Here is a 26,216-nt window from a genome sequence, read left to right as displayed (position 1 = left end):
TGTAATTCATAGTAAAATCAATACTGGAGAGAGAGAGAGTAATGAGAAATACTTTTTTTCTTGAATGTGGTGTTTACTTGTTTCTGTGTTTTAGGGCTGTGCTACTGGGTTTAAGTCCGTGAAGAGAGAGTATCATGATTATAGAGGGAATATGGAAAGTGAGAGACACCCCTGTCTCTCCCCTTCCTACTAGTTGCTCAAAATGCATGCTGTTTTTATCAGAGAGGAGGGTTTTACATTTTATTTGAGCCAGATACTTTTTAATGAGATTAAAGCTGCTTTGTGCAAGGGAAACCTATTTTATTAATTGTTATTAGTTAACACAATGCTTTTTCTAGCATAAGGTAGTATATAATTAATTTTTGTGTCAGAAGAAAGCATATACTTTTGTTTCCAGACTTTTGAGAATGCAGCAAGTACCAAAAGGCCATGTTTGGAGAGGAGGGATGAGCTTGTGACGAATGTCTTGATCTCAGGCTTGGGAACATTTGCTCTTTCTGAATGTGTCAAAAGCTTGCTGTTTGACTGTGGGTTACCCACCTTAGGGGTTGATTCTGCTGTGGGAAGTGTGACTCTTCCTACTGCTTTAAATTTACTTCTAGCTTTGTTCCAAACTGCAAGTATTGGGCACGTTTCTCCATGTGAAAACCTTCAAATTCTTTTAAACTTCTAGTATTAAAGGTGTCTCCTCTACATGCAGCCACATTCCCTTCAAAAACCACATCCACATTCTCATTCAACTCAAAAACATAAATCAGTGTGTTTATCGTGTTTTGGGTTATTTTTGCCAAAGAACTGTCTTCCATCACAGAGTTGGGAAGTCCCTAGTTTTGTGAGGTGCAAAGGTATGGAGTCCCTGCACCTTCTGGGAAATACCTAACCAACTAGTACATACAGCTTCAGGGCATACGTGTACATGATAGAGTACTCCAAATTATTTTGCTACAGGCAGCTGTGAGGAGCCCTTGAATTCCACCAAATGGTTATCAAGGCTTATCTATGGTACAAAATGTTACACCAATTAATTTGGGAATAGAGAGCTATGTACAGTCTAGGCCAGCTCCTTAGAGCATACTCCTAAGGGCCAGATCCCCCCCCAATCCACTTAGGCATCTCTAAAATAATTTTGACAGCTTAGTCTTCAAAAGATGTCCACAGTGTCTTCCCCTTCCTCACTAATTCTCAGGTATCTAAGGGTTTGTTCTTCCATCATACATTGGCTTTGGTGGCAAGTCAGCATCAGACACTTCCAACCAGCTGCTCCTGGGCTGTTTTTACAGCTTGGTGCCCAGCTGCATTGCAAGGAAACCCAACCATTTGTCGTGAGGTAAATTCTCAAAGTGATCTATGTTAAAAGTAACTACAAGAAAGTTGTTGCAACTGCTGTACAGAGGAATAGAGTACCTACACGAGGCTATTGGCTCTGAAGTTGACAAGTGCTGACTTGGCTGACGATGGCATTTAGATACATAAAGGTGCCATGTACTTTTGGTCTTGTACGTGTCTGTGAACATTCCCAGCATCTTTTCTGCAGGCAAATCCGTTTGGAATCGACAAGCTAGACATCTGTAAGTTTAATTAATCAAGTACTGCAGAAAACCATGTTCAGTCTTAGTGGGTTTGACCCATGTTACCTATCAAAACTGCTATTTATGTTTTGTTTTGGTCATTCAAATGTTTTTTAAAAATGTTGGGAGCAAGCACTGAAAACAAAGGCCCTGAGTGGATTGGTTTATACGAGCTCTTATGCTTATAGCAATGTACAGGTACGTTGTGGTTCTTTTGTGCATAGAAGAAAGTGATAACTATGGCAGTGATCTACAGTAGCTAATACCAGATGGTTTAGAAGGGATACCTGAGTACCACCCTAATGGACCAATTTAAATAATAGATATTGGATGGCTGATGTCTTGAAATGTACATGTTTTATATGCTCTTAATTACAAGAATTAGACTTCCTATTCCTAGAAGTATGTAATTGCATTTGATCTCTAAGCTTTGAACTCTAATTATGAGCTTTATTGGCCCATTATGTACTGTATTTAAGACTCGGTTTTGTATTTCTTTCATACAGTTTTCTGTTTCTTTCATTTATTTATTCCTTTGTTCTGAAAAAGGCTAAGAGCATAACTGACTCTTTTTTTTGGTTCCTGAGTATCACGATCCTCTCTTGCTTTTTCCCAGACTATCTCAGTCTTTCTGTTCTCTTACGGCATCACCTAGTCCTTGCTGATACCATTTAGAGCATGTCTGCTGCCAACGAAAATAGATCAGGAGTTTATTACTAAAGCCATTTGTTTCTAATTATTTTCTCTCCATGCCCTTTGAAACAGTGTAATCGGAGTGTAAGCAAGGAATGAATCCTGTTGAGATATGGCTGGTAATGCTGCATTCATTCTTTCTTTAGAAACATATTTTACTTGTAACTGAGTTGGAGAGTGTGGTTTTCTGTTTCAGTATTGTTCAGATGTGATCCTAATGAATGCAGAGGTTCTTTTTTGTTTGCCTATTCTAGTCCCGACAACTGTTTTAAAGCTGAGGGCTGAAACTGCTTGGCAGCTAATCAAACAAGGAAGAAATGAATGATTAAAAAAAAAAATAAAATGATGAAGCATAAGTGCCAAATAAATTCTGCTCAAGGGTAGAAAATCTGACTTTAGATCCCTCATGCTTTTATAAAACCTGGAAGTAGTAGTGAAGAAGAGAGTCCGCAGGGTACATGTATTTTCACCATTTTTTCAGTGTTCATGTATTGAGTTTCATTCTCTTAAACTTCTTAATCATGCTCTTTTAATGACTTCCCAATTGATGTTTGGTTTTGAAACCACAAAGCCTTTAAGAGGCAGTCTAAGTATTAGGAACAGTTGATGACTGTAGTCATTAGAATATTGTTAGTAGACAAAGTCTTTCGTTTAAACCTCCAAGATTCAGGCTGTGTCTGAAAAATAATTCTGTTGACAAGTGTACGATGTTCTCTTTGGTAATGCTGCCATGCTTTATTTTCTTTTGTATTTCACACAAACCCTTAGGTGAATGTGTTTAGTGTGTTCTCCTGTATCTTAACCCATGGGTTTGTGCTAGTGTTTTGTTTGTGTGTGGGGTTTTCTCCCCCCCCCCCTTTTTTTTTTTTAGCTTTCAGATAACTAACCAGAAGCCTCCGAGTCAAGTTTTGATTATAACAAAAGACAGTTTACCCTGGGCTTCCTGTTTCTTTTACTGACTCTATCGTTGACTCTTATCAACTCCAAATTTCCCGTGCTTTGGCCCTCAAAAGTTTGTGAATTTTGCCAGAACTGCAGTCATTTCAGAACTACTACTCAGTCCTCTCCCTCTGAAGCTGTCTTGTTTTCCCCAAAACCTCCCTGCTCTGGGTTTCCAAATGACCTAGTATCTTGTCTCTACTTTCTCTGGTTTCATTAGTTTTGATTTTTTGTAGAGGAGGGATCATAGATGCAAATAATGTCTTCCTCTCAAATACTAATTTTAAGTACAGCTTATCTCAGGACTGACATTCCAGCTGCATTATTTTTAAAAGGGTGCAGATGTGAGTCATATGGGTGGAAATGCAATCTGCACGTTAGGTTAGGGATGGGTATCTTACTTTTTGTGGTATATTGTCTAGTAGGTGTTTAGCCACTGTGTCAATGAAACCACCACTGCTGAAGATAGATTGCATTTATTGCTTCCTGTGTGCTTGCTGTGCCTCTGTAAACAGTGTGGGCAGTGTGCAGGAGTCAGTATTTTAGTTTTGGGATAGGGTAGCGAGCAACCTGTGGTGTCCCAAATGCAGATGGAGATGGTGAAATCCTTAGAATGACCTGTGTCTTTTAACTGTTCAAGCAAGGTGGAGGGAAGGTACTAATAGAAAGCTTGTTGTCTTAATTCTGCATTAAGAATAAAAGGCTGCAAGTCATAGCTTCATTCTGCTACATCACTTGAAAAAATATTTTTCAGTGAAGTACTTCGCAGTTTTCAGCTTAACAGAAGTACAAAAGAAGCCAGATGGAATTGTTTGCTACAAATTAAGTATGCTTTTTGCTTTCCTGGACTACTACTTACCTTCAAAAGAATGATTTCTGAGATTTTAACTCAGTGTTTTTTCTACGCACACGTACACACCCTCTGAACAAAAGATTCCTCAGATTATAAACTCTATTGAAGCTAATCCTTTCCCTTCTCCTCTCCCTTTTCTTGACCTATCTCCTCCTTAGAGATTATTTCCATTTCCTTGGATACCTTCACAGTAATTCCAGCCAAATGGTAATGAGAGCATGTCAGCTGTAGGCATCCTCTATGTATCAGCCAAAAAGCTGTATATACTTCCAAATAGAGGATCCTGTTCTTATGGCCACTCTCCTTTCTGTTCAGCTGAAGATGTACCTAACCATGAAGGTGAGAAGAGCTAGCTCTTTGTTGTTTTAGTTAGGAAAAGCTGAACACAGATGGGGAAAGGGAATGGAATAATCTAGGTGCCAAGAAGTTAATGACAGGATGCAGAGGTTAGGTTATTCTCATCCTGTAGGTTCGTTGTGTTTACTGTGAGAAACCTAGAAAATGCAGTAGGTTTTTTTGGGTTAAAGAACTGGAGCGTTTTTGGTCTAAACAGTTTGACTTTGCTAAGTTCTACTGTTGGCTGTTTAGTTTGCATATCATCTCAAATTTAACTAATTTAAAATAATTGAATAAGGTGGAGGAGAAAGAATGTGTGTTAGTTCCCCATGCAGCATGAAATTCTGCATAGTTTTTATGCAGAAATTCAATCATTTTTAATGTTTTCAGTTAGCTTTTTAAAGTTTACATTAAACATTGCAGTAACTCCCATCTCTAGATGAATTTATTTAGCTTTCTTGTTCCATGGTTGTTGACATTTTGAGCACTCATGTGCTTTCTAACAATGCCTGTGTGGCTGCTGTTGGAAGCAATGGTGTCATATTTGGACACAGATAGTCTAGTAAACTCTAAATTGCTCCCTGCAGAGCACTGTGTTAAAGGGAATCACAAAGCAAAAGGTCTGTGAGTCAGTGACATAATTGTCTAAGAACAGCAACAGGTAGGCATCTACACGTTACGTTTTTGCTGTGGTGTGTTGCCTGTATTTCAGAGCCCCCCGAAATAGCAGGTTCAGAGTTTTGAACTCTAAACTTCCTTCTGTTATTCTTAAGTCAAACCCATAATATTAACAGCTTTCTGTGTTTGTTTTCAGTGTCTTTGTTATTTCAGCAGAATATTTTTATTGGCAGTGTATTGTTCCAGTGGCTCTTGAGGATCTAATGTGGCATTAATGTTTCACTTCATGCACTGTATTACCTGACCCCAGGAGTATTTTGTGGCGTCTGCCAGGCCAGAGATAAAAGCTGCTGTTTCAGACTACGAGTGCAGGCTATGTTCAAAATACCAGGGTTTTCATATCAGAGTAGCAGTTCCTTTTAAAGTAATTGTGCTCCGATGGCCCTGTGCCCAACTGCGCAAACTTCGGACTATGCTTTGTGTGTAGGCATGGCTCCGTCAATGCAACTGCACGTAAGCTCCGTGAAGCGTACAAAGTTTGTGAAGTAGTTTGACAATGACAATTACTGTGCTAAAAATAAACCAGAGGTGCATTAGCATTAATAACTACTCCCACAAGCTATGCTAATCACTCCTGAAGAGCTGCAAAATTGGGGAATACTGTTGTACATGGTAAATTATTTCTTATAATGTAAAGTCACAGATCTAGCAAATCTTTTTTTTTTTTTCCCTTCAGCCTCTAAACAAGAGTATGGAAGAGCGAGTTTGCTAGAGTTCAGAAACCTTGCTGACTTTTGTGAGCGTGGATGACTGAAGGTGGCACAGCTGCCTTCTCCATAAACGGCCTTCTATATAAAGTATGTGCCTGACCTTACTTTTAAAACCCTGACCTCATAAAAGTATTGGGTTTATTGCAATTTTAAAAGAATTTTCAAGAAAATACTTTGAGTTACAAAACTATATTTAAAAAGAAAAAAAAACATGCGGAGGAGGAATAGAGTTTTGTTTTAAGCAATTGCAATGGAGCTACTTGGAGCATAGGGACTTTTAGATCAAGACACAGTGATTGGATGTTGGGTTGCTGTGATACTTGAAGACGAGAGCCTTTTAGAGTGTATTTTTAGAATACACTGTTACTTTTGGGCACTAACATTTGGCTTACATACAGATTACCTGCTTTCCTTTCATCTCGTTAATGTCAAGCTTTTTACCTGAGATGGATCATGTGGCATCACTCCTGGCCTAGATACTTCAGTCTTTCTCCATCATGTTGCCCAAAATGATGACGACTGGAACATGCATAACCATGGCACAGACCATGTAGCACCTACTCACATGAGAAGGGAGAGACTGAGGCCCTTGGCGAGAGGGCAGTTGGTGGTGGCTCTGAAGCCAGATAATTATTCTGGTGGGTTGGCTGTGGTCTGTGGGATGCAATCAGACCATCTCCATTTTTCATTACTCTGTGAGAACTGACAGTGACAGCAATCCTGTTACATTTTAAAGGGCCAGCCATGTGCCGGTGCAGAAAACTTGCATCTGCTGATTTGTAACTCAAAAAATTTCAAAAGCATTAAAATATGAGGTCTTCTGAATATAGCATGGTCATTCTCAGTTTGAAACTTGACCTTGGATGGAAAAGTATTAAATATTTATTTGCAAATATCAGTTTGTGCAGTTTGCTTAGAAATACGGAGCATGTTTGGACTGGTAAGCAGGCAGAGCTCTTTGGGTGTTGTGTCCCATCCCCCCCCCCCCTTCTTTTTCCTGACTAGAATTGGTTTTGGTAAAGAAGGGGAGGAGATGGCAATGAGGAAGGAAAACTGTCATTAGTTGGCCTTGGTAACAGGATCGCAGTTGCACTAGAAACAGCTTAACCAGAAGGGAGCGTGTTTAAAAACTGTGTAGCTGGAGCATGCAAATGTGTCAGGCTTGTGATGTGTAAAGCGAAACAAGGCTTTGGATTTAGAAAGGAAAAACTGAGCATAAAGGAACTTTGCTTTTTATCAACCCTACTCTGCAAAGCATCCTGTAAGTGAAAAAGGAGCACGCCAACACTAATGAGAACGATTACGACCCAATAATGTTTAAATGAAAGATGAGCTAAGAAGTTTGAGTAAGATAAGGATTTTCTGAGTCTGTGCCAGAAACTAGAATTGAAGAGGGATTTTTATTTCTACAGCTTGATACTGGATTACTCTACTCTCTCCTTCTCTCTCTCATTCCCTTTCCCTGCAGTTTTGGAAACAACCAAATGAGCAAAATAATCTGTCCAGTAGCTCCAGCTAGAATTACTGGAAATCTGGTGAGAGTCAGTTGTACTTCCAGCTAGTGGCTGCAAAGTCAAGTGGTTCCGATGATTGGTAGTAACACTGGTAAACAAACGTATCCTCCTATCTCATAATGCAGGGCCCTTCATCCTATGAATGTGATCCTTGATCACTATCTGAACTGAATTTTTGAATAGTGCCTACCTTTATTTAAATGGAAGATAAAATCATGAGGATGTTTGGCTCTATCTTTGCACACGCTGGCTGCTGACTTGGTAACACCTTCTTGGCATTTAGGAGAGACTTGCCCAAAATACATTCTTCTGAACATATTCTCAGGGCAGGGGGCTGGGGGTGAGAAAAGAGCATTTCTCCATGATAGAAATATAGCTCTGTGGTCTTTGAACAAACAGGAAAGAGGATAAGCTTTTCTAACGGCTTGTGGCTCTGCTGTGCTTTTTGAAAAGGCAGGAGGGTGCCTCTGGCATTTTCCCTCCCTTAACCTCTGCCAACCTACTGCTGCCTTGGGACAGAGAAGTTAAACCAAGCCAAAGGAAAGTCCACTTTGGATGCGTGCTAATCTAGCAAAGCCTTCTGGAGGAAGAGAAGACAGACTTGCAGGAGTTTCTGTTGGCATGGTAAGGTGTGTGTTGTCTTTGCGTTGAATTATTTACCCACTGGGCTTCTTGAGTGAGAAGACTGGTGTGTATGTGGGGCGCTCATAAGCGTGTGTGAGGAGGAGCAGGTGGCAGTACTTGGTCTGCAGGCGCACGTGTGGGTTGTGTGTGTTTGGAAGCAGATGTTTCGTTCTTCTCCCCTCGCGCCCCCGCCCTCTGGTTTTAGGTGTTTCTCTTGGACTGTAAGAAGCTAAAGGCAGTAGATGAAAACAATGACTGAACTCAGATTCCGCCCCCCCCCGCCTTTCCATTCATTCAACTAGTTTCTGAAAGTGGCAGTGGTCATTTATTTGGTATCAGGTAACTGGCTGATCGTCACCTTTTCTTGCTGCTGTTCTCTTTTCCCCTGCTGTTCCTTGCTTCTCTTGGTGATGTGCTTCAACTCTGAAATTCAAAGAAATGACGAGCTTTCTTGTTGCACAGTAACAAAGGCTTCTTTATGAAAAGAAATGAGTGTTACCTCTTTCTGTGGGTCAGTGCTTGAAACGAGAAAAAAGTCATCACTGGTGTACTACTATCAAACTATTTTGAGTCCTTTTAAGCTTGATAGTCTTGTAGTACAAATTATTTTGGCCCCACAGGTTGAGGGACTAGCCACTACTAGCTGGATTTGGTTACCTGTGAAAGAAGATGACAAACTGAGCTTCTGCCCTATGTTCTTGATTCCTGGCAGCCTATAAAGAACACTTGCATGAGTTGGTTGCTTAACTTTCCCCAACCTGTGTGTGTTCATGGGGCAGATGGGCATGTTGCTGCTGAGGTCTCTCAGGGTGCTGGTGAGGTGAGGACGACCTCTGAGGCAGGGGAAAGCCCGAGCTCTGCAGCTCTGACCTTGCTGTGCCTGTTTCTGGTTATAATCAAAGCCAGGACACCCTTCTCCTCTTGTGTGGTATGGTTTCACTCTGTAATGGGTTAAATGGCAAAGGATGCGGGAGTAGGAAGCTCTGCTTTTAAGTGTTCTGATATTTTAAGGGTTTAATCAGATGGATGCTTACTTTTGCATAATGAATTGTGCTCAACTTCTCAGAGTGAAACTTATAACAGTGTAAGTATAAACTTATAACAGTATAAATATTACTTGTAATCTTATGGTCTTTTTATGTACTTCCTGTTCATTTTTCTTACATTTCCCTTGCGTTTTCTTACTTTTCCATTTTTCTGTGGGAAAACTCTATTTCGGGGTTATTTAAAGAGCTTCTAACTGTGGTGATGACTCACAAGGACATCAATAAAATTTCTTGTGCTGAAACTATCATTCTGTTTCACTTTTAAAAAAACTATTCTTAAGTACTGATGTAGAGATGATTACAACACTTAAGACAAACATTTATCGTACACAAAATAAAAATTGTGAATGTAACCTTGATTTTTATTTTATTTTTTTCCCATTTGGACACATACGTTATGATTCAGTCATTAGTGATATGATCACATACTTCTTAATTCTTCATGCCTTGCCTTATTGAAAACACAGTGTGGTTCTGCTCTGAGAACACCTGCACAATGGTGTGTGTGTGACCTGTCTCATTTCCTGAAGATGTTTGGGAAGTGAATGAAGCAGGAATCTGCAGGAGAGAAAAGTATGTCGTGGTTACACACAGTGGATGATGCTGTCCTGAAGTTCTGGCATTTATCTGCACTTGTTTGGCTCTGGCTTCTCAGACAAAGCTGTTCCTTCCCTTCTGAGGGCTCAACTTTGGTTCAGGAATCTGACTCTCAAATTCAGGCAATTGTTACTTTTTTGAAAAGTACAAGGAAAAATATCTAAAATATATGCATACTATATTATGCATATATATACTCATATATATATATATATACACATGTATGAAACTGTTGGGATGGTGGTGTTTAGGCCTGTGTGTGTGCATGATGCTTTTTTGGTTTTCTGTTCGTGCCTGTTATGATTGCAGCATAGGTACTATAGTAGTTGCATGGTGTGGGTCAGTTACCACTGTGTGGATACCAGCTATGATCTGAGAAAGTTCAAACATCTCTTGGTTCCTGTTTTGGAACATTTATGACAGAAAAACTGGTTTAATTTAGTAGCTCTACTTGCATTTCAGGTTGTCTTACAGAAACATCTGGTTCTCTCACTGTTTCTTTGTTTCTGGTCAGTTATGGAAAATCAATGAAGAGCTAGTGAGGTCAGTGCTGCTTAAGATGCCTTTTCCAGGTTCTCCTCTTGTCCAAACTAGACAGCTATAGATCAGTGAATCAGCACCTAAGCACCTACTACTTCTTGATACCTATCTTGTCATGACAGAGTACAGATCTTAATATTTCAATGAGGTCTCACTATGAAACTGAAGATGGTAATTAGCACATCAGTTAAATCTTTAGGGAGGAAGACTTGCATAAAGACAGTCTTACTCTCCTTGCTTCTTTCATGTAAACCCAGTGGGAGGATGGTTGCCGATAGCTCTGGCTATCCACAGCTGGTGATTCTGGCTAAAAGACTTGTTTTGATGACTGTTGCATGTACCTTAGCTTTTGTTCCTCACTCCTGTGAAAGAGACTATTCCTAGGTAGACCCACTCTGTATAGAGACAAGAGAATTCGGGAATATCCATAGGGATTAAAAAATATGCTCTGGATATTTTCTCAAGAAACTGTTAATTTAAGAAGATGAGAATGTAATCAAAATGCATACATAGGTTTTTTTATAGCTTTACAGAGGATTATGATATCATTTGATGCTTAAGCTAAAATCAAAAAACTTGAAATCTTGCAGAAGACTGAAAATGGAGTAACCCTGTATTTGACTCAGAGACGTAGCATTATATTTGTCCCATCTGACTGTGTATCTTTCTGTTCATGATTCCATGTTACCTGTAGTATTATTTTAATATGACTATAGGAAAGTATGGAAAATTGCTGTAAAGCCTACAGGATGAGTTGCATTTAAATGACTTGTATCAACCTTTTGGCTCTTCTGGGCAATACAGGAAAGTGTGATACAAAAAATGATAAATGATTTGAATGGACTGGCAAGAGAAATTTTAGAACAAATGGGTTTGTAAGCTTATGAAAAGATCTTGGAGAATCTGACCCTGTGGCAATAGTATAAATGAGTTATGCAGTTTAATAACAACAAAATGCAGATCTGAATTTTAGGACCAGTAAGGAATACTGAAGAGTTAAACAGAATTGTGAAGAACAAAGTGAAATAAATGGAATTAATTTCTAAAAAGTTGAATAGCAGTCTCGTTCATGATTATGGAAAACAGCTCAGTTAAATGTTCTTTGAAAGACTGTCTTTATGGATTCTGCCTTTTGATTGTCCTAAGAGAAGATGGTTGTTAATAAGGATTTTAATGTGAATTATGATCAATGGGAAGAGCATGGTGTGAATGAACTAGATGGGGCCATTTGTGAGGGTCTCCACAGACAGCAGAAGTGATGCGTAGCAGGGAAACATGGGATTAACATTGAGCAGAGGGGAGAGATCAACATCCTGAATTGTTATTAATAAGCACTAATGAGTGAACATCAGCCATCCTTTGTGTTGAAAAAGGCAGGCAATTTACTAATTAAAAATAATTTGTAAGATGGCTTCTCTTTTTGTATTCTGCCTGTAAAATATGCGTGCAAGTGAAGCTTGGAGGCAAAGTGATCCTATATAAGGAGGATTTTAGAGTTCATTGCTGTAATACTTACGCTCCTTTTAAAAATGTTGTTTTTCTCCCTTCCATCTCTGTGTGTACACATGCAAGAGAAGAAAAAATCTTTTTGGCAGGACTCAGTGTTAAGTAATGGAAATAGAAGATATTGCCATTTCTCCCGTTACCCTAACTGCTATTAATGGATATAGTGTACAATGTACAGTGCTTTAAAGCCTGAATGAATACTATGTTCAGCTGAAACTATGGAGATGAGATGAACGTAGGTAGAATGTACTATTCTTCTTTATTTTGTATGTGAAGTACTTTCTGTTCTCATCGTGCTTTTTATACACTAAAGTCATAAGATATTAGTAAAGCACAGTTCCTTTTCCCTAATTATGCAGTATAATTGCAAATTGTGGGCAAATCTCCTACTCTCCATAGTGACAGCAGAACATTTATCTAATTAGTAGTTTGCCTTTTGGCATTACTTTGAATAAATTAGCATTTCATTAGATACCCTGGGCTACTGGGAAAAAGTTTCCCAGAGAAGTATTTAGTCTTTCTTCTCTAAAGAGTGTATTTTGAATTAGCATAGGTCAGTAATATCCTTTGTAACTGGAAAGATACAAAGTAGTAATAGTGGTGTTATTCTTAATATCAGAGGGCTGCACTTGGAGGTTCTTTGCTTTCTGTAATCCCCAGGAGTCAGAGTAAAAACTTGTGTCACCTTATTTGATGACTTATTCTTTCCCCAGGGGAAAAAAAGGAAAGAGAAAAAAATGGAACAGGTTTGAAATACAACTTGACCTCCTCCCTCTACCCTTTTCCTTTCTCCAGAGGATGAACTTTTCTTTCAGATTGCAAACAGTGTAAAGCATAGTGGTGTGGATTAACCCAAAAGTTGCGCTCTACTGCTTGCTAATTATAAACGAGCTCTTCTGCAGTATTTCCAATGCAGCTAATCCAGAATAATCAAAGACTATTTGTATTCTTTTCTTGCGTATATAAATCAGCGATAGGAAACTGGGTGACTAAGTTTTGGTATTGACTGCCAGATAAGAAGTGTGGCTGCTTATCATACTTTCCTGAACAGCTACTGGGAACCATAACTTTGATGGGAAGTTAAAAGAGGTAATTCATCAAAGATGGATTCTCATTGATTTTCTTTCCCAGTATTAAAAAGAGCAGAAAGAAAAATCCATGGATGTGATAAAGGGTTGTAATTTCCTTTCCTTGAGTCATTGGCTGTTTCAGACCTTTGCTTACCCCTTCAGAGAGTCATTGGCTGCCACCAATGGCAGAAGATTGGCGTTAAGTATGGTGTTAAATATTCTCCTCTTCCCAAAGTGGCCTTTGTGGCAGGGATGTACGTTTACACCACCATTGTCACGGTTGCCTTTTGGTAGGTGGAGGCATGCAAAGGACCTGTCAGTTTGTTTTGCCAAATCTAGAGGAATGAAACATCTTCTGTTCGGCAGGTCAGTCTGAGACTGCTTGGCTGTCAGACTGGATTTTCTATCTGTAGCACAACGCATCTGGGGTTTACAATATTTGTGAACTTGGAACTAGTTAAAAAGGACCCCCAGTGCGGTGTTGACACAGGAAGGTCCACAGCAGCTTGTCCACCTGGGCTCAGTGATGGCAGTTTCTCTGCTTCTGGGCTGGGTTCTCCGAGCAGATGGTCACTTACCTCCCTAGTGATGAGGCAGGACAACCCTGTACTTTCACCTGCCCTTTGGTAAATGTTTTCTTGTTTCCCTGCCCTGGGAAGTCTTTTTTTCCTCATTCCTTGTGATTTGACACTGGGTTATCTCATGGTGAGAGAGGAGCTCATGTTACTTTCTAGCTCTTCCTTCGGGCTTCTTCAGTTACCCCTCTCGATCCAGTAATTATTTTGTATTCCTGTGCAATGAGTTAGCCAGAGTTTTGCGGTGGATCTTCCTAGACCTTCTCCTGTGACGAGCTCCCCGTAAAAAAACCCAGAAAATTCCTTTTCTAACTTTGATCAAATCTGGCATTTTTTTTAAACAACAGCTGGAACAATTAATGGAAAACGAAGATGAGGGAACACAGGATGGAAATAAAGAGGGTTTATTAATTGCTCTCTCCCTCTTTAGCATCTTTGTAGGCAGGTTCCTGCTTTCAGGTCTGGTCCTTGGTTACCTCAGTACCTTTGTAGGAAGTTGGTACGGGTGTCCAGTCCTCCCCGCTGGTGCCTAGGAAGGTCTTCCCTGCAACCTCTGAGGCCAGTTGGTGCCTGGCCCTAAAATGAGAACACCAGAAAATCTGGGTCTTGGTTGACTGCGCTCCCCCTTGCTGCAGGATCCCAACTCTTGGCTGCCACACCTTGCACTGTCCTTTGGCTGTATCCTTCCTCATAGGGGATGTTCAGTAGCTTATGAAACAGCTGCTTTTTCCTTCCGCCTCCATCCAGAGGCCCAGAAACTCTACTTAAATGTACTGTAAGAACAGAGAAGAGTCATTCATATTCTAGATATACATTTAAATTAATTTCTCTTTCCTTATAGGATTCTAAAGGCACTGTGATAAAACCCTCTAATCTCCTTCTATATGTTCAAATAAAAAAAATTCTTTCTGTGTGTTAGTTGTGTTGATACCATTGTGACGAAGCATGGTCTAGTGAATATGGTTGGGATTTGTATAAATTGCCAAACAGCACCCATTTTCTTATCCACTCCCAACATATGGTTTGTTTTACGGAGATCTTGTCTGGGGACCTGGAAAATGGGAAGGTGACGTTAGAGGTATGTTAGAGAGAATGACTACTGTAATCTAATGATCTGAATTTTGTTCCACAGCTTGATGACTGCACCCTGCAATTGTCTCACAACGGTACCTATCTGGATCTAGAATCCACCTTAGCAGAACAAAGAGATGAATTGGAAGGCTTCCAGGAGGATGCTGGGTAAGTAAATGTTTACTAAATTTAGATAAATAAGCATATTTTTCGAGAAGCATTGAGGTTTCAGCAGTGTGTGTGGTTAACTTGGGACGTTCAGGTCAGTACAGGAAGAGAAAGGAGAAAATTCTTTCCTCTGTATGCACGTATGTCTCCCCCTTTCTGTGATTAAGAATTTTATGACTTCTCTGTCTACATTCACTCTTACAGTTTCTCTAAAAGAAGATGGCATAGTGTAAGAAATCTATCAAGATGAATGTCTTGACTAGTCTAATAAATTTTTGTAGTTCTTTGGAACTTGATAAATGAGGGTGGTTGGCTCTGAGAACTCTGAGATCTTTCTTACACGATAACAGTCAGTGTAGAAGATTATTTTGGAGTGGTGCTCCTAAAGTTATCAACTCAATTTCTTTGTGCCTCGAGATTTAAGTCCTTCTTTTATATTCTTGGAGAAAAGACTTGTATTGATTTCTTTTTTTTACTCCTGGAATTAATTTAGCCAGCCTGATGTGTGTGTGTTTTGTTGTTGTTTTTTGAATATTCTCATCTCTTGGCTTTTTTTTTTATGTTATTATTGCTGGCACACATGGATTGCTATGACAGCTTTCCGTAAACCATCTCTGATGAGAACTGAAAGTGAAAACAAAAGTTAGCATCAATGTGTGTCTGTGTGAATGCATGTATAAAATTTACTTTTTGGAAGAACTTTTTTTTCAGGGCCTTTTAAGTGATTGTCTTGTTTAAGATAGAAAATGAACAGACAGTCTAGAGCTATTTTTGCCTTGCTAGTTGCTATATTGGACTGGATAGTTGTAATTAATTTTATGGGAGCGTTTTGGCATGGACTTCATGCATGTGAGTAATGTAGCTATGCCAGAAGGAAATTAACTGCATTCTGAATTGGTCAGGGCTTGTTAACACCAAGAGATGCAGCTCTTTTTGCTTATACTGGTTTCTCTACTTTTTGTGATAGCTGTCTTGCCTTTGTTTGATGAATACTTCTTACAAATTTAAACTGTGCCTCTGAAGATTATTTTACATGGAGAAGGATTTTAAATAATATGTTATAGATATTCACGTGTGTGCATTTGTGTACGTCTTCTTCATGCATGCCAGTTGGCCGTGTTTTTATAACTATTAGAAGATAAAGAAACTGTTCTGTTAGAAATTAAATTAGTTAGAAGAGAGTTCTTCAATAGACAGCGTAGCCAATACAGCTGAACTGAGCCTCCCTTCCTATGCAATAGGAGAGTTGAGTATAGAAGTTGATCTAGTCTTCAGTTTTATGCAGAGGTGATAAAAATTGCTGCAAAGGACAGCAAGTTCTTATTTCCAGCTAACTTTATAATTAGCTGAAAGCAAGTAAGAGGAAGGAAAAACCTTCTCTTTTGATAGTTTTTTGTAGTAGTATGCATGAGTTTGTCAAGTCCCATTTTCTTTCCCTTCCATTGATGTGTCTGTAATAATTCTAGTAATTTCAACTTCATTGCTTTTGATACCCCACAATGGCATCGCTGAGCAATTCCGCCAGCCAGAGACCAGCTGGTGTTTTTCATGCCAGACTTTGCACTTGAATTGGCAAGCTACCTTCCATCTTGTTTTAATTTCTGCTTCCTTTGGGCACATAAAATCAATGATATGAATTGTTCCTGAAACATGATTCTAATCTTCTCTGTGGTGGTGGCTATCCTAGGAAAAAAACCCAAAACATGTGGAACTAACTCTACTGCTTGGAATTGCATGTCTACTGTGTTGTTTTGAGCTCAAAAATCAGGTTATGTTTTCATGTACTTTGCATGTGTGCGCAGGCCTCCTCTTAATTGTGCAATCTGTTGTCAGTTGAGTAATTGCTTCTTCCAATGGCTTGTCCTGCCAGGTAACGTGAAGTCTGCTGGGAGGTCCTTCATTCCTCTGCAAAGATGAATAGGGAGGTATGAAACTGGGTGTACTAAGGTGCATCATAAAAGCTTGGGCTACAAATTATTGTTGTATTTATCTTTTGAAATTAGTTTTGTGAAATGAAAGAGAAAAACTATTGTGTCTGTTGTTGGCATGTATGTAGCCTTCGCCTTCACTGGTCTTTGCCCTGCTCTCTGAAGTTGTCCCTCTGGTAATTGTGGGTCAATAGGAAGTGCTGAGTTTTGATGTTTCAGCTGCCTGCAGTAGGTGCAACACCAGGACCGGCTGTATTAGATGCTGCAATTGTAGCTGTTGTGACCCATCTTTCTTTGATGTCTTCCCACTACAGTCCTCCTTCAGACCCTGCTTTCTTACCTTTATGATAAATTATGCAGGCGGTGGTAGTTGCAAAAGGCTGAAGTGAGAATGAAGGGAAGGAAGAATGAGAGGGGTGTTGGGGAGTAAATCAGCGAGTGAACCACAGATGAGCACAAAAAGGCACATGTGCCCTGCTGCAGAGGGAAGGGGGGACGATTGCCTGGGGGGATGCTCCTCTCAGCACCTCTTCTGAGGCGCTTGTAGGTACAAGCGGTGTACTTCCCTTCGGTAATCCTAGCTTGTGCTTAACCTGCAGTGCAGGGGTTGTGCTTTAACTTGATTGTTGTGAGGTTGAGGGTGTTTGGTTCCATCTCCCCTACATGCACATACCCAATAACTTGCAGGTTGGAGCCCTGAAATCCTAGCGTTTTGCTCTGCTGTAGTGGGATGCAGGTCAGTGAAGTATAAAACCTTGCATTTAGGAGTAATTGGCTAGAGGAAAAGCAGGTACTGGCCAGGCAGAAAATGAAGAAAGGGGAACACCTGACTTGTCAGCAACTTGGCAGGAAAGGATCTGACATTTTTAGGAACTGCGAGCTGAAAGCAAATCAGTGATTATGGTGCTGTGAAAAAGGTAAGGGCCATCCTAGGGTGTAAAGCAGGAGTTTACCAGTGAAATGCAATGAACTTGGTGTCTTCAGTACTGGTGAGGATTCAGCTGGATTTCTGCATCCTATTTTTGTCCACGTTTTGTGAGAGAATAGGAAGAAGATAAACAAGAACAGCCAGAACTTTAGAAATTTGTGCAATAGCTTCCCCGTATGACTTAGTAACATCATCACTTAGGGGTAAATGCAACTTGTGTGATGCTAGCCAGAAAAAAAGGAATATTCTAGACATAGGGTAGCAAATGCAGTCAGTAATGTCTCCCTCCATCCCAAGTTTCTAGCAAACTAAACTCCATTTTTGGGCCTTGCAGCTCTGATCTTTTGCCCCTGCAGAGACCAAGGCACTGAGCTGGAGTGCTCCCAAGCTGGAGCTGCTGGCTGCAGATGTTGGAGGCTTAGCAGCAGCCCACTGTCTGGGAGAGACTGGCCACAGAAACCACTTAAGTGTCTCTTTTTTTGTCTCGGAGTCATTTCAAGGTCCTGCTCTTAATCTTCAAAGCTTTTAGTTTTCTGAGATTAGGCTACCTCAGGACCTGCCTTTCTGCCATGCCAAGGCTGCTGTGCTCATCAGGGTCACTGAAGCTTGCTGAACTCTGAATGAAGGATTTGGCAGCTGGATATTTTAGTAGCCTTTTGAAAATTTTAGATCCTCAACTGTGGAAACTCCTATTAAGAGTGACTAGAATGTCCTGCAATCTGGGTGTTTTCAGCATCTTTTTGCCAAATGTTCCTGTTTGCCTGGGCAAAACTATGAAGATTTTTTTTTTTTTTAAACACACTGCTGAAAGGAGACTTATAAATAAGACATGCAGGAAACACAATCTTACAAATTTTTATTGGTGTGAGAGGCTGCAGGTATCTATTTTCTCTTGAAAGGATTGAATGAGCATAGTGAAAAACGAGAAGGATTTCTATTCAAGAGGAAAGAGGAGGATGGTGGCAGCTAGGCTGGAGGTTTATGATGTGTATCTGTAAATAGCAGGTATAAGAAACACATGCACTCATACACAATTTCAAATGAATCCTCTTCCGTTACTGAATATAAAGAAAAGAGGCTTTTGGTAGTTGCTATCCACTCCAGCAGAATCTAAACTTCTGTTTAGGGAAGGAGAAAACCCAACACACATGCCCTCTTAGCCTGTAGGGCTAACTCTGAGCAAAACATGGACAGGGATGGGACTGTTTTCCTGTGTTCACAACTCTTGCTGCTGCCATTTGCACCTTTGGGAATAGCTGTGGGATTTAGGAGAATTGGATCATTTTTATATGGGTTTTTTTGGGGGGGACAGTCAGGATGAACAGCTGGCCAAGCAATGAGGCTGGCCCTGCAGAAGGTGTCACGACCAGAAAACAGGTCAGTAAGAGCAAGTAGGACAACTGCCTTTCTTTTCAAGTCTGGCATGTATTCATGGTTTGTTTGCTTGTTGGGTTTTTTTTTGTTTGTTTGTTTGTTTTTCCCTTGCTCCCAACACAAGTTACTTTGTGGATGCTTAATTGTGTAAGGAGGTAATGTGGAGGTAGTTTAGGTGAGCTGGCTGATTTGTTAAGGTGCCCATGATGGGTAATGCTCTTTTCCTTTGTTTACTTGCGATTTTATAGAGCGAGTAAGAATTGGCAAGAAATTTATGTATTTAAATTACCATATAATTGCCCAAGTTCTTTTTATGGGCATGTCTTAACAGGCCCTAATGGTAGCCCACAAGGTAAAGCAGTCCTAAATTGCAGAACACAAAAGTTTCTTCAGACAGCACACTGCGAGCAATGGAGATTTCCTCGGGGAATACGTTTTCAAGACTTCTGTTCAGCAGAAAGATTGTTTTAAAGTACTTCTGACAAATCACTTCAGCACTCATGTTTTTGCATTCCTTCTAGACACCCTCTCCCAAGCCATTTTGGCTGGGTGAGTCCCGCTTAAGTTGAATGCCAGACCTTTTCCCTCTTGATACTGCTGTTCATTCTGGGCTCGATTCAGAATCTGTCGAAGGCAATGGAGTCTGGCAGGGATCTTTACTATTCTTTTTCTGCTTAGGTACTGTATTTTTTTTCCCACTTAGACTTTGTGATTAGCACAATTGTGAGAATGAAAACTTTTCATCACTTTTTTACATGAGAAAGTTGGGGATGCATTTGAAGGTTAACCTGGTTTTTGTCTAATAAAAATGATGTGGCTCATTTCTTGAAGCAGTACTGCAGACTAGCAGGTCCCATGCTGATTTCGTATTAGTTTGAATAGAGTGTATTTGTATTAGTTCACTGTTGGAAGATGCTCTCAACTTATGATAGCTTTCTTTCCATGTTTTATCTTGATGTCGTTTCCATAATCATTCTTAGTTCCAACAGCAAGAAAAATAAGGGAGGTGCCTGTGGGAGATTGTCATGATGTTGCTGCAAACAGTAGAGACTGTGACTGCTTATTGCAATGATTTACTCATGTTTCAAAAAACACATTAGTCAAAATATTAGTCAATATTTTGATTTCTGTGATATTTAGTTATTACTCTGTCCAAATGCTGAATCTGAAAAATGTAATGGACAGTCACAAGAAAAACATGCAACAAAGCAAGATAAAAAAAAAACACCCAACAAAACAAAACCCCAAAACCACCAAACCAAAAAAACAAACAAACAAAAAACCCCAATCAAGACAAGCTTCTTTCTATCAAGAAGACTGAATTAGTTTAGGAAGCCGGTGTACACTTAGAGCAGGTGGGGTGTGGAAGCCTTTCTCGTGTTTTGCTTAAGGTGCTCTTTATATATCACATATCATCATCTGTACTTATCCAGGTGCTAGGACCAGAAGGGCTCAGAACTGTAGAGGAACACGATGCTGTGTGGGGCTGGGCAACAGAGTGACTCAAATGATGCTGCTTTTGATCTCAGTTCTCTTAGGCCTTGAATAGCCTCATGTGTTCAAGGATTTCCGTAAGTGGGACACTCGTGCTGTCTCTCATGCTCTTTGGTTAGAGTCTAGATGTATTCAGGCTGTCATATAGCTGAGAGGTTACGGTAAATTTTGGAAGGTGTAAGACTTGCTACAGGGTAGCAGTATTCCAGTCTATGATGTATCAGATTAAGATGTTGAACCACATTTTGAAGTGAATGATTAGCTAAAACTTTATTGTTGCAAAATAAATGGCCATAAAGATTAAGTTTTCACATTTCTAATGAAATACATTGTTTTTCTGGATGGCTAAGTTGGTGCTAAGTTGGTGCTCTTTTAATTCCCTCCCTCCCAAAGGCTGAGGGCAATAGCTATTACTACCCATGTTTTCCAAACTTTATGCAGCTTTTTAACTTCTTAATTTTTAATCCTAATAAAATGTCTTTATTTATAAAAGAAAAAAAACCATTAGATAGAATGTTGAAATTAATCTTTAGGTGGAACTGTAGAAATTAATTTTCGTAGTAATCTTGCGATATTCCTTGACAGCAAAATGAAATAAAATAATGGGTCCCATAGACTTTCCCTGCCACAGAACAATAGGCAAGGCATCGCTGAGCGTTCATACTTCCAGAGCATGTAATCAAGAATAATTTAAGCAAATGTGCATGTATTTCATAAAGCCTGACAAATGAGACATGTGACTTTGAAGGATGTGCCCTGGAAGTAGGGTGTAAGCAATTAACACTTGAATGTTCCACCACACAAATTATTGACCAGTTATGAGATAAGGATTTCTTGTCAGTGGATCTTCACTTGTGAAGAAGATGGTTGTCAAATTAAGCTTTCCTACTAGTAGTAAAATGCTACTACTTCTGTAGTTAAAGAATTAATACTGTTGTGTGAATGTAAAATGTATTTAGAAAATGAGCATCTGAATAAATAATAGCAAACTTGAATTAATTTTACTGTAGACCAACGCTTGTTTTCTCATATACTCTCAGCTTTAAAGCTGGCTTGGTGGTGTGGAAGTAAATCTCTTCTGCATATATCTAGGTCAGAGACTGCAAGCCACTTTGCTTTCACCAAAAGACACAAAATGCAAGATCTGTGTGAACTTACGGAAAGAACCTGTGGTCACCTGCTTCAGTGGGCTGGCCAGGAGGGAGCTGGAGGGTGGCAGTAAGCGCAGAAATTACAGCAATCACAAGTATTTGTGGTCTGTAGTTGAAGGTTGGGGATGTCAAATGGGGGTGTAATCAGTGCATCTTACGACTTCATTCCAGTCTAGATGGAGAACCTTCAGGCAAGTAGCCTACAAAAAAAAGTTGAGATAGTGCATAGTCTTACTTTCATTAACGTGCTGACGTGTCCTTCAAAGGGAAGCAGAGTTGGTTTTGCTCTTCTCCCAGTGTCCCCAGTCTTCCAAGCTGTGCCATGTTCCTTCCAGCTGAGAAGGAGCCAACATCCATAGCGGTGCCTTCCCCGGCTTGGACGAGGAGGCAGGTTGTTGCTTCATGAGCTCTTTCCCTTCTGTGTGGTTTTGGTTTTGGGGGAGCAGGAGCCTGGGATTGGTAGACCTGACCGGGGCAGGTTGTGGGCAGCTCTTGGAGTTGATGCTTGTGAAATGTGAAGGGACCCAGTCATCTTACCCCATACATCTGGGAGTAGTGTCAAAAGCTCACACAGGCTTTTGGGGTGTGGGACAGCACCTCAAATCCCGAGCACTAAAATATTCTGTGGTCTGGTTTTGTCCTGTGGGGGTTTTTTGTGGGTGTTTTTTTGGTGAGGGTGTTTTTCTGTTGGGATTTTTTTGAGAACTTGACTCATGATTTTATAGCTTGTGGCTGTCAATACCGAAACAGCTGTGTCTCCTTCTCCACCACTTTGCCCCAGGGTTTACTTACAGCTCTCTGTTGTCGAGGGAAAAATCTGCATCTGTACCAAGGTATCTGTGGAAACATTTGAAGATTCGCTATTTTTGAATTTTAGTGATTACTGCTGGCAAATGATTGCAGTAAGAGTGCTTTTCTTCAAAAATGATTTCCATTGCAAAATGTATTGCAAAAATACTGTTGTGCTTAGCTCTCTCCCAGCCCGTTACATACCAAATACAGTGCCAAACCAAAAAGCGTGTGAATAATTCCTATGATTTTTCCTAGGACAACCGTTTTTAAAGATAGTCTAATTTGGCATTCAGGTTTATGTGTGAAAATAGCTGAGGAACCCAATATTTTAGGGTGGGAACTTAAATAAAAACAGCTTATAGAAACAGCTGATGCCAGATGTTTTATTTAAAAACATTTAATTTTATTAACATTGAAGCTTCTTAATAGCTGTGTTTGTACTCTGCCCTCCTCATCGATGATGAGGTTATAAACTAAGCGAGCAGCTCTCGAGGCTTGGAAATGTGTTTCTCTTCAATTTGCGAGGAGGAAATCCCTTCCTCTCTCCATAAACAGATCATCTGCGGGGCTTCAGGTAGGGCTGCCAGAAAGCGCTGTAGGACTGCTCTGAAGTCTACTCCCGTTGTGAGTAAACCCATCAATTTGAGGATGCAAACCTCGAACAACAGCACCGTGCACACCCACCATCTGTCGGTGCAGCTTGCAAACTGGTGTAGCATCGCTGCGTAATTGCCTGGAGCGTGTGGGCAGCCGACTGAGTTTGTGCTGGGTAATTAGTAAAAGCTGTGAACTTGCTACACTTCCTATTCCGCAGCAACTATTCGTGTGCGTGCTCCTACCCTGTGGCAAAGTAGGTTTGTATAAGCAAGCTCACACTCTGTTTATCCCATGGGAATTAATCTGTCTATGCGCTTGGTGTGTGGTGTGTTTTTGTTTTTACCACCGACTAAACTAAGGTAATAATCCGCTTCTGATAAAAATAAGTGTCTTCAGTTTAACCTCCAGTGGTGAACTAGCAGCTTAAACCACTGCAAATCTGTGACTAGCCCACGATCTCCGGTAATGAAGCCATGAAAACTAGTGACTTCTGCCAGGATTAGGACCACAGCAGTACAGCAAAACAGTAATTTATTTCACATTTACTGCTCAGTAATTGTGCTCGCTAGCAAAAGCATTGATGGCCCAGCAATAAATGCAAAGCCCATTTCCTAAATGGAATTCATATGGAGAAATAAGTGTCCTGAGGGCAGTGTAGAACTTGAATGTCAAGTTATGAAGGAGCCCTTGCCAAATATGATGCTAATGGAAAACTTGCAAAAAGCAGAAGGAGACCCAAAGAAGTGTGTTGATCAATGCAAAGTAGAATTTATTTTTATGTACTTACACACATGCATGTTCTACTGCAAAGTAGGACAGTTTTAAAATAGTTCTTGCTGAGTCTGGTTAAACTGATCACACCCTGAGAAAGAGCGTAATTGGCCAATTAAACCAGTAGGACATCGCTTTGAAATGTGTTCTGTGTCGCTTTGGGTAATCTCTTCTTCAGGTTGTTATCTTTTTAGTATCACCAATTAAATTGGAAAATCATAGAAGATAGGGTTTTTTCCTTAAGGTCTTACAAGTTGGAGTTAGGTCAGGTAGCAGGGGCCTTCGAGAATGAAAATGATTGTGCAGGTGCCGTTTCCTTCTGCTCTGCAACTATGGAACTTCATTAGAAGTTGGTCTGGCACTTTGTTCTCCTGGAACCAAAACTGTGGGTCCCACGGTGTGGTTGGGAGCACCAGAGGGACCCTTTGCCTGAAGAGGTGGAAGCATCAAGTGACCCAACTGGGGGAGATTCATTTATTTTAGTTTCCTCCTTGCCTTGTCCTGTAGGTTCTCAGTTCTTCTGATAATTTTTTTTTTCCAAAAATTCTGATATTTCAAGGCATCCGTTTCTCCAAGTGCAAAATGAAAATCGTAATGTAACATGAACTTCAAAGTGCAGGTGATAGCAAAACGACATGACCAGATATTACCCAGTGTAAAGATTCCTGGGAGGAATGTGCAGCCAGAGTTTGAGAGCTACTGACAGCAGCGGGACATATATAACCTGAGAATTGGAAAGCATTGGTCAAGTGATGTGTCATCTCTGCAGAAGAACGTGATGTGACGTTGACAAGAAATGAGGAAATGAGCCTTCTGTTTTTCTGTTTTACCCAGAAGCAATATTATTGTTAAAATAGCACTTGTAATGCAAATCTCTTCACCATTTGCCAAGTCATAAAGTTTGTGTTTTCTTAATGCAAAAATATAAGATGGAGAGTTAACTGATCATGGTATCAGTGTTTCACAAAACAACAGGATAAACTTCCTGCTGAAAACAATTATATATGGGTTGAGCTTTTGGGATGGGAAGGGACACAGCTTTGTTTATGAATAAGGACAGCTCTTGAAAAATGGTCCCTTGCTGACTGCAAAGGCAGCAGTCAGCCCTCAAATATTTTAGGGGCTGTTAGAAGGTTATTGTTTTAATGGGTGGAAATTGAGCCATTAACAACTGAGAAATAACCAGCATTATTATTGATTCAGAAAGTAGGGGAAGAGGGTGGGGAGGAGATTCTCATTTTCCAGCTTCTGACGTCTGCTTGCACAGAAACTACTAAAAAGGACAAATGGAACAAATGTTCCCCCATTTGAACTTGCTGCATTTCACAGTGTGTGAAAGTGATTCATTGTCTTTTGGCAAAAATCATTGCCTTGTGGTGAGGTACACAGAAGACTCCACCCAGACCTTTACCAACATATGCTCAGAATGCATTAGTAATAAATAATTAGGCACTATTAATGTGGTTTATAATGCGTACTTGGTGAATCCCTTGAATGTTGACCCTTTTGAGTTTCTCATTTTCTTCCCCTGTCTCCTTCCATCCTATTTGGTTTCTATTTAAAAAGAGGAAGAAAAAGAAAGATGAAAACTCTGCCTAGTCAATATTGTGCTTGGGACGAGTAGGTGGATGTAAAAACGCAGTACCTCGTAGTGACAGTCTGTGTGTAGTCCTTATTTGCACAGTTACAGGGGCAAGGGTGTGTCAGCCAGGGTGCTCTTCCTCTCATTGGCATTCGCATGTAACTTTTTGCGTGGTATATAGGTTGTTAGTAGGGAATGAGGCAGTTAATTGTTAAATTCATGTTGGCGAACACAGAACAATAATAATGGAATAATCCACAGGGGAAAAACGTGTACAAATCTCAGCATACTTTGTTCCTTTGCATGCTGTTGCTTACGCTAATAATCTGCAAGATTTTGGCTGCCTATTTTTTGTTTAGGGAATATGCTGTTGGGATTATTTCTACCTGGATTACTCAAGTTTTAATTATTTTAATTTTTTTTAATGGAAAGTGAACAGGCATCTGAATAGTCTCTGTCTGTTTACTTATTTTTATCCACTCCTGTCAAATGATTGTTTCTTTAGTAAATGTGTTATGGTCCAGGAATGCTCTGAATAAAACAACTATGTTAAATAATTAGATGACTTGCAAGTGTATTGCAAGAACAGGATGCAGACACATTTTGACTTCATGCTAAGCTTTTTAGATGGAAAAACTGAGGTAAGAAAGGAAAGTCCACTGACTTCATTTGAAGATGAGTGTGTGTGTTTGCCTCCTGCTGCCTGTCACGTACCAGAAAGGGTTACTAGCGCTGTCATCCATTTGAAATGTATTGGAGGTGAATCTTAGCATGTAAAAGATGGGGTTTTTTTAATTATTTATTTCCTGAGCTCTGTTGTTTCCATTATTCAATGAGAATAACGTGAGCTTGAACATGACAGATCGTTGGATGATGATCTGTGAAGAACTTCAAAAAGGTTATTTGTTTGGATAAGATTTTCAGGTGACTTTCAGAGAGATTCTTAATTCCTTTCTCCATGCATGTGCGTGCTCTTGCGCGGTCTCAAAAGTCTCGGCTTTTATACAACATTTTTTTAAGTGTCAGAATTTTTTTTGCATCTCTTAAATCTGCAGTAGAATGGAGAAGCATATCATATTGAAACTGCAGTCAAACCGTATCTTAACAGCAT

The 26,216-nt window shown here is 40.0% G+C and overlaps 1 protein-coding gene across 3 annotated transcripts in view; it reads left to right on the top strand.

The window, feature by feature from the left end:
* Nucleotides 1-26,216, top strand: part of FHOD3 (formin homology 2 domain containing 3) — a 413,671-nt gene that overhangs the window by 21,543 nt on the left and 365,912 nt on the right. For all 3 annotated transcript variants that reach the window (XM_050891468.1, XM_050891470.1, XM_050891469.1), the window contains exon 2: nt 14,382-14,488. In XM_050891468.1, coding sequence (XP_050747425.1) covers nt 14,382-14,488 — 107 coding nt within the window. The remainder of the gene's footprint in view (nt 1-14,381; nt 14,489-26,216) is intronic.

The sequence above is a fragment of the Gymnogyps californianus genome, chromosome 2 (genome assembly GCF_018139145.2).
Source record: "Gymnogyps californianus isolate 813 chromosome 2, ASM1813914v2, whole genome shotgun sequence".
In the NCBI taxonomy this organism is placed as follows: domain Eukaryota; kingdom Metazoa; phylum Chordata; class Aves; order Accipitriformes; family Cathartidae; genus Gymnogyps; species Gymnogyps californianus.
This window is presented reverse-complemented; position numbering and strand designations above follow the sequence as displayed.